Source organism: Fragaria vesca, linkage group LG5 (genome assembly GCF_000184155.1).
Source record: "Fragaria vesca subsp. vesca linkage group LG5, FraVesHawaii_1.0, whole genome shotgun sequence".
Taxonomy (NCBI): Eukaryota; Viridiplantae; Streptophyta; class Magnoliopsida; order Rosales; family Rosaceae; genus Fragaria; species Fragaria vesca.
This window is the reverse complement of record NC_020495.1, coordinates 6,150,324-6,159,318: the sequence shown is the minus strand read 5'-3', so window position 1 is coordinate 6,159,318 and position 8,995 is coordinate 6,150,324. Positions and strand designations below refer to the sequence as shown.

Genomic DNA, 8,995 nt, shown 5'->3' with positions numbered 1-8,995 from the left:
AAAAAGCGTTTGGATTTCTTAACAACTGCCTTGGCTCTTCCGGGAACAGTTCTCTGTTTCAGGCAGAGTTGAGTATAGCTTTTAGTACCTAATAATTTTACTTTCCAGATTATTTATTTTGGTCTCACTTTTGAAGTTTAAATCCTATCTATGTCTGAAATCAGGCCATGGTAGATGTTGCCAAAGCTGTTGGAGCGGATGCCGTAGCTCATGGATGCACAGGGAAAGAACATAGTGAAGTATGTTTTGCACTTAAGCATTTAATGTTACAACATATCTATTGTTTCTCTTACACAACCTTCCCTGTCTGTCTAGATTCGGTTTGAGCCGACATTCTTTGCTCTGGACCCCAAATTGATTGTGGTGGCTCCTTGGAGGGAGTGGGACTCTATGGGTAGTGAAGATGCTATTGGACATGCTAAGAAGCATAATGTGCCTGTCCCAGTGTCGAATAAATCCATCAACAGCAGAGATGGGAACTTATGGTGCCGTAGTCGTGAGGTAGTTTCAGTTTCGTTAATGCTCAAATCTTAGGTTGTGGTAAATTTATGTTATGTGTAGGTTTTTATGAACGCTGCATATCTGCACTATGTAATATTTGATGTCAGTATTTGCTCCCAGTTGATAAGCATGGTTGTCTTCCAAAGGATCAGTCTGAACTTCTAATCCCTTCCCTATATGTCATAACTGATGAGTAGCATTGCATTCTTGTACGGACAGTGGATATTCCCTTGGATATATGAGTGTCACGGTTTAGGCAGTTTTAATTATGTTTGATTGATGAGTTACAGTATTACAGAAATATGTCTAATGGTGCGTGCACAAGCAAACTAGGTTACAAGTTCAAGTCTTTGGCAAGGCTTTTGTTCTTTTTTTTTTTGGGTCAATTTACGGTTATTTGCCTCCTGTTTCAGTTCTTAATGTTTATTTGTGTTTGATCAAAGGGTGATACTTCGGGAGAAGAAAACGAGCCAAAGAAGGACACATTCATGTTAACCGTCAATCCTGAAGATGCACCGCATGAAGCTGAGTAAGTTGCAGTTGAACTTTGGTTTAGATCTTAGTTCATAGGTACATACATAGTTTCTTAATCATGCTTCTGTTTTCTTATAGGTCTGTAGATATTGGGATTGTATCAGGAATTCCTGTTTCAGTCAACGGGAAAAAGCTTTCACCGGCATCTTTGCTTACAAAGCTTAATGAAATCGGCAGGAGACACGGAATTGGTCATATGGACATGTTTGGAAACTGTCTTAGTCGTGCTGTCTATGAGACCCCGGGAGTTGATATATTGTTTGCTGCAGCACGGAAGTTGGAGTCCTTAACCATGGATCAAGAAACACTGCAGGTTAAAGACTCGTTTGCGCAGAAATATGCAGATCTGGTTAATGCAGGCAGGTGGTTCGACCCACTTCGGGAGTCGGTGGATTCTTTCATGGAGAACATCTCGAGGAGAACAACAGGGACAGTAACTCTAAAGTTGAACAAAGGCTTGATCACAGTCACTAGCACATGTACATGAGTGGATGGGAAACACATTCTGCAAATTGTCTGTAGGTCGTTTGATCTTGTATGCACTCTACATGCATTATACATAAGCATATATCATACTGGGAATTTACTAGACATCATATCTTATCAGCTTTAGTACCTGGATTTCTTGTTCTATGTGAATCGACTAGTTTTACTTACAAAATGAGTCTAATATAACTGAATGTTGCTTTTGTAGTATTCGTTTTATCAGGCACATACTTCTTTCATAAGCATTTAGCAGAGCCATCTGTAATGTAAAGGTGGTAGATTTGTTAAAGAAGTAATTATGCTCTATTAGATAATATGGGTCAGTTTCAACCTTTTACTCCCCACGCTATGTTACAAATACTTACCAATAATCTGGTAAATAAAATTAGAGGTAGGTTTATGTGATCTTCCCCAAGAAAGTAGAATTATGAGAACCTTCTTTTTGCTGATTGGAAATGCGACATCTTTAGTACCATCTGATTATATCTATCACCTGGTATAGAAGATCAAAGTGTGTAAGCATAGTCATTGACCCCGATCTCACCAACCCAAAAAAGTGCATCATCAAGAAGAAGCCATCGCTGGTGTTACTGGATTTGACTGATCTGCAAACATGTCCTTACTCTATTTAGCTTTCTAGAATGAATTTGTTGTAAGCACATGAGTTAAAAGCTCACTGAGTGAGTCTTGAAGGCTCTTATTTATAAGTCAGCAGAGCTGCTGTTATTAGTACCATGACCAAGGCCGGCTTTAGGGTTCAGGAATTCCATGACCAAGGCTGGGTTTAGGGTTTTGGAGGACTGTTTACTTGAATAGGAAGTGGAGAGAGTCTTGACCATTTCAGTGGATAATGCGAGTGCAAACAAGGTAGCATTTGACTATATTAGGGAAAAGATGTTAGGGTGGGAGAAGTAACCGGTTTTAAGAGGCAAGTGCTTGCATGTTCGGTGCCTTGCACACATTCTGAACCTCATTGTTAGTTCAGGGCTTGAAATTCTGTTATTGTTAGATCAGGGTTGAATAATGGGAGATTCTGTTGCTTCAATTAGGAATGCAGTGCGGTATGTACGGAGCATCAGTATTCAGTAGTCTCGCTGTTTCTACTAGGTACGATTTTATGTCATAATGTCGTGTTGGATTGACAGGCATCTTTTGGAGAAGAAGAGAAATGGTACTGGTTTGAGAATAAGAAACTCCCCATGAGATGTGTTCGGAGCATCACACTTGACAGGCACCCCAGGAAGAGATTGGGGGCTGCTGCAGCCACCCTTGATAGGAACATAAGCATTCATCAATTGCCTCGACTGCTTGAGAGCCAATTCCTCGAGCCTTTGTACTCGACAGATAACTGAGGACCATGCTGGAGCTTGAGCTAAATCTTCAGCCATGTTAAGACCAGCCGTTGCCACTATAGCAGCAGCTACAGTAGGTCCAACCGAAATACGCGCTGCTTTCCATTATAGATTTATAGCATTAGGCACCCCTGCCAAAGCTGATTTTATTTGCTCTGCCGCAATTAATTGTAGCTACATTGCCAACATATAATGATACGGAAATAGTCACACCTATATATGAGAAGTACCATTCCAGAAAATCGCAGCACAAAACAACCACTTGAAATCTAGCTTAACCTCAAAGATCAGCAATCTTGAATACTTGTGTGCTGTACAGTCTTAAGACCAAGGTTAATCTGTTTTCTTTTGAAGAATAGAAGAAGTTTTATTAATGAGTACGAACATCGTACAATAGGGCATCCTGAATACGCTAAGGAGCATGAACAAGCCAATCTACACGGACAGAATTCTCATATTGCCACCATATTGGCCTCTGTCTAGAAGCATAAGTGATAGAACAATTTGGAATACTGTGAGCTAACTTTTGAATATCAAAAATTAAAGCTCCAAGAGGGGATATATTATCAATGGAGGATCTGAGAGCTTGTATTGCCTGCATACATCACTTTCAACAATGACCGAGTCCGACTGCATAGCTTGTACCAAGGAAAGAGGTGACAAAATCAGACCTAGCTGCGAAACCAGCCGGAAATTGACCATGGGTGGGAGTTTCGGATAACTCCTCCAGCGCCATCAAAAGCAATATTTGGCAGAAAGGTACCATCTGTGTTCAATTTCAGGTAGGAATCAGGTGGTGTAGTCCAATACTTGACCACTTTAGGCTTAGGCATCTTCTGAGGACTAACTTGTGAAGCTTGAATGTACTCCTCGTACCAATCCATAGAATAAGCAATTACGCTCTGAACAATGAGCTTTGTTTCTCCAGAGAATAATAGGAATATTGAGCCAAATACTCCACTATGATTAGGAATTTGTCAAAGAGATGAGAAGGTAGAACCTGAGATTTCTAGAGTAACCAATCTTTCCAAGAGCTGGAAGAGACTCCGAAAGAAAAGGGAGGAGCTGATCGATAACACTTCTTTTGCTATCTTGCACTCTTCGAAAGAGATGTTCAGAAGTCTCTACTTCCAAAATCACACACACAACAACTCAAGGGGCCTGAGTAACCCTATGCAGTTAAACCCGTGCGCGTTGAAAGCAAATTGTGAGCTGCCCTCCAAGCGAAAATAGCAACTTCACTGGGAACTTTTGCTCTCCAGACTTCCAGAGTCCAGATACTCGCATAGGGGTCTCCTCCAGAAGTGGTTGCGGAAACATGACCAATAACAACATATACGGCGACTTGACAGAGAAGGAACCATTCTTACTTCTTAGTCATCTTCCATGCCACTTATCTTCTCCAAATCTCCTGCTAAAGGGAATTTTAAGAATCTGAAAGACAAGATGATGTTCAAAAGCAGAATGTGGCGCAGTCAAATCCCATCTCCAGTCTCCTCATTCCTCATCCCAAATAGGCAAATATTGACTGAAATACTATTCCCTATCCTCCACTGCAATCCTGCTTGTAACACAGGTCGAGCATTCATTATACTCCGTGAGAATGAAACGAGCCATAAGAGTAATATACTGCCTTAGAAACAACCTGTGCAAGCAGTGAATTGGGCCTTGTCATCAGGACGCCACCCTTGTCTGGCCAACATAGCAAGACTATGCGCATACAAACGACTTAAACCCATTCCACCAATTTCTTTGGGATCATTCTTTCCCATGATCTCCAATGAATTTTTCTTTTCTCATCCAAACTTCCGCAAAAGAATTCGCAACAAAGTTAGGGAAAGTTTGTGCCACAACCAGATCAAGGTTAATCTTTGAAACAACTGGATGGGAAGACATCCAAGTAGATAACTCAGATTAATATTGAGAAAAACAAATAGCTTCTTCAAAAGAGCAGCTCCTTGGCATCATTTCGACTCACTTAACACCGACTTGGTAATCTTGAATTGGGGGCTTATGAAGTTATGATCATGGCGGATAGCTAAGAAGCTCCGGCTCTTTCTCGCATTCTTTCACTCCATACTCCACAAACTCCATTTATTTGACCCGCGGTGTCATAAACTAGCCAACTCTTTGCCATGCAAAAGCGCAGATTAGAAACTGCATCTCTCAGACACTTCCAATCAAACACCGTATAACATCCAAAGAAATTCACAATCCACACCTACCGAAGTTGAAGAAGTGATATGAGACTTCCGCCACAAATTCCATCTCCATCTCAACTTCTCGACAATATTTGATTTTGTCTCCATATTAATAACTACATCCAGTTCACTCTTCCATCTACACGCACCTAGCAAGGTATTGTGAACAAACACATTGGGGTTAATTTAGGGTGTAATTTATGATTGTCAAACAATAAAACTAAATTCACATTGGGGTTAGGTTCCCTTGAAGCCTTGAACCCTGGGTTAAACTATGATTGAGACGGTGTGTGGGCATTTGCCAGGAACAAATTATCCAATTCACCATGTTCCTCTTTTGTTTCTATATGATTAGCGTTTGCTATGATGCAGTTACAGAAATCACTAAAATCCCTCCATGTATGAACAAGCCAACTTCTTTGAGAAGAACAAAAATCCATCAACAAAAATGAACAGGTAATAGCCCATTGCACTATATATAAAAAGATTTTATTATTGTTATTCATAACCACTTCAAGCAATCCACATGACAAGCCAAATAGAAGGGAGCAACAAACAATAAGTTATTCCATGCTTATCTGATTTTGATGAAATTGTCAAAATCTGCTAATAATTTTACACTTGGGTTTTCTTCCATAATCTACATACCAGTATGGCGGTTAGTATACCACCTGCAGATGCTGTGAGCAGCATAGGCCAATGCAACTGCGGCCACACTGGCTCAGCTGTCTGTTCCACAACCGGCATCGCTTGTTCCACAACCGGCATTATCTGTTCCACAACCGGCATCGTTTGTTCCACAAACGGCATCGTCTGTTCAACCGGCAATGCGTATCGGCACAAAGGACACAACGCACTCATGGGCAACCATTTGGAAAGGCAATCACCGTGATAAAGATGGGAACACGGCAAGCGAACCAACTGACTACGATCAATCCCTTCTTCTATATCCTCAACGTGATCAAGGCTCTCTCTACAAATAACACACTGTTTTCGTCTATCAGTATCTTCCAAACTATCAATTCTCACTCCTTCGAAACACTCTGACCGATAAGCTATGTTGACCATTCGAGGGAATATGGTGATATCCTTTATGAAGCAAGCAATAGCAAGCTGGGGGTTGTCAGCTCGTTCAACCTCAATAAATACTTTATCAATGATAGAGGGTTGCTCAACTATCGGGACCTTCATTCTGGTAAGAACTCCAACCAAAAACGCTACATGTCTGTGCCTTCTAGATAAAAGCAGGAATTCAGGGACCTCGACAACAACTTGATAATCTGCTAGAGTGCATATATCATTATAGTCATAATCATCATCATCACCCCAGCGTGTTGCGGTCATCTTGAAGTGCACTATTCTGATTACACGCTCGTTCCTTGGGACTACAAAGTTAACGGGTGTATTTTTACTTTGATAGACGCTGGTAAGAAACAAGTTCTGCTCGGTGGACATGCTTGGAATCTGGTATTAATAGAGAGAATCAGTAACTAATAATAGTTGCAAGCAAAAAAAAGTTCATCAATATCAAATTATAATTCAGAATTACCCTAATATAATTTTTATACTTATACATGACTAATTACTGTACTCTTAGTCATGACCTGTCTTCGGGGGCCCTGTGCAAACTTCTAAATGTAGCCTAAGTATTTGTTTAAAGCCCTTGTTTAAAATGTATTGTTAAAGCATCTCTAACAGTAATGTTACTAAAAAAGGGTTGAATTTGTCAATTTTTGAGGTAAATCTGAGCTCCAATATAATACCTAAAGAATTGACAAATTTAGCATTGATAAAAAGAATTGATAAATAGGATAGACTAATTTGTCAATAATCATGATTTATGTTTTCCAGATGGATTAGCTATCCTGCTGGACCTAAAATTAAATTTAACTTTTAACACATTTAGCTAAAAAAGTTAGCTTTATTGTTGATTGAATCCACAGATAGTTACTAAACAAAACCACCAAAGCTTAGATCATCTATATTTGAGCACATTACAAATCATAACTATGTTTTAGATAGAAGACATACGAATCCTGCATCAAAATCTTCTATAATCAACATATGCCTCAAACCTGGGTGGAGAATGAGGCTTAATTTAATTCAGCTACAGCTTCAATTGTTAACATATGATTTTCTTTTTCAGTTGTAACTAATAGCCACATGATACAAATAAAATTTTTGAGGCCCCCGAAAAACCCCTGCACATAACCCGCCCCATCCCCTTGTTTTAGTTCAAAAGTCAAGGGGCAATACGTTAACTTTTAGAATTGAAAGACAGGGTTTTCAAAATTGCCTCATCTGACATAAGAATATGATCAGTTCTGCAGAGACCCAAGACCCAAGTGTGATAGGAGGAATTTGGAATTTTTAAGTTAGTCACCGTAAGATTATAAAACGATTACCAGTTTTTTTCTTCTTCTAGGAAAAAAGAAAGAAAAAAGAATGTTGCTTTAATACAAACCAGGAATACAAACCTGGAACAAAAGCATACAGAAGGTAGAAACAGAGGATTGACCAAAACAGGGAGAACAACGTAACAGAAAGCATTAAGATTTAGCAGTTCTTGGACATACTTTATATCCTATATGCATGCATGATTTGTAGTCCTTAGGCTGTTTGGTCTGACGAACTATACCTATGATCCGATCGATAAAAACAAAAACAAAAAGCACCAGAAAGCAAAACCAGGTTAAAAAGACATAACTAATACTTACCTCAAACTGAAGATCGGAGATAGAGGGGCTTGCAGCCGGCGACGTCTGCGTCTGGGATGAGGGATCTAAGGGGAGATCCTTATCTTTTGTTTCTGTTTGGGATCAGATAGAGGCGGACGGCTTGATGTGGGAGAGTTAGAGTGGGAGAGTGTATATATAGATACTTCTATTCGCTTGTCTGGCCTGCCTCCGGCCCACAACTGCAATTGAATTGTTTGGGCTCTAATTTTTTTTTTTTTCAAAAGAAAACAAAAGGGGTGAAATATGAACCACGGCAAGTGGGTCTAGTAGGCCTTCTTTAGTTAGGTTTTCTCCCAATCTTAGATTTAAACCCCGAAGGCTAGGTGTTAGTATGACAAGTATTGTCATTCCTATACAAAATAAATAAAAGTTGACTGAGAAAGATTGTTGGGAACTTATTGTTGCCTAGTTTTAATAGGATTTAATTTCTTTAATATCTGATTTGCTTATAAACTAGATTGACACGTGAAAGGATTATGTTTTATGTCTATTGGTGCGTGAAAAGAATGATACTTAATTTGATTAGGTTTTCTATTCCTTTAATTATCAGATTTGATATTATTTGATATATGAGTTATATTTGATTGATTTGGCGATTGTGTACGTAGTTTAAAAGATTTTCTTTTAAGAAACCAAATGAATTTATGATGTTGATGATGAGAAGATGTCTTGCACAAGAGTTTTGGACGTCTTTAAATGAGACGTAGCAACTTGTTTGAAAACTACCTTTTACACATATTATTTGGAGACCACCTTGATAGATAGTAATTTTTGTTGTAAAACTTTGTAAGGTCACAAGTTCAATTGTTCCGTGTTGAGTTGAACTTGTTGTTTATGTGATTGAAGGATCAAGAACGTGGTTAGTTCCTTGGAGATTGAAGAAGAAGATTACTTGAAGAAGAAGAGTGCTTCAAACATATCTGCATATCTGTTAGGGTTCTAGAGATAGTAGTCGCGTTCAGTGCTACAGAGTTTGTAATTGACTCATTCTTTTCATAGTGAATTCTTTTTTCAATATAGGCTTTCAAGAGTTAAAATCCCGCAATGTTTTTCCTCAAATTGAAGTTTCACTGGGTAAACAAATTGTTGTGCTCTTTATTTTTCAGTTCTGTTTAGGTACGTCGAGGACTATTTCAATCCCGAAACTCAGAAAACGCTCATCCTAGTCTCTTTACTAGGTGTT

The 8,995-nt window shown here is 39.1% G+C and overlaps 2 protein-coding genes across 2 annotated transcripts in view; one reads left to right on the top strand and one right to left on the bottom strand.

Annotated features, from left to right (window-relative positions):
• LOC101294471 overlaps window positions 1–1,522 on the top strand; it is a 3,064-nt gene extending 1,542 nt beyond the window's left edge. The window contains exons 5-8 of the mRNA XM_004300982.1: window positions 165–239; window positions 316–501; window positions 945–1,030; window positions 1,114–1,522. Of these exons, the coding sequence (XP_004301030.1) occupies window positions 165–239; window positions 316–501; window positions 945–1,030; window positions 1,114–1,522 (756 nt within the window). The remainder of the gene's footprint in view (window positions 1–164; window positions 240–315; window positions 502–944; window positions 1,031–1,113) is intronic.
• A 4,013-nt stretch (window positions 1,523–5,535) lies between these two features.
• On the bottom strand, window positions 5,536–7,971 carry LOC101298420. Its single transcript, XM_004299127.1, has 2 exons — window positions 7,792–7,971; window positions 5,536–6,538 (listed from the first exon to the last, which is right to left on the bottom strand). Exon 2 carries the CDS (start codon window positions 6,527–6,529, stop codon window positions 5,690–5,692), a length of 840 nt encoding a protein of 279 aa, XP_004299175.1. The 5' UTR covers window positions 6,530–6,538; window positions 7,792–7,971; the 3' UTR covers window positions 5,536–5,689.
• Window positions 7,972–8,995: the final 1,024 nt, after the last annotated feature.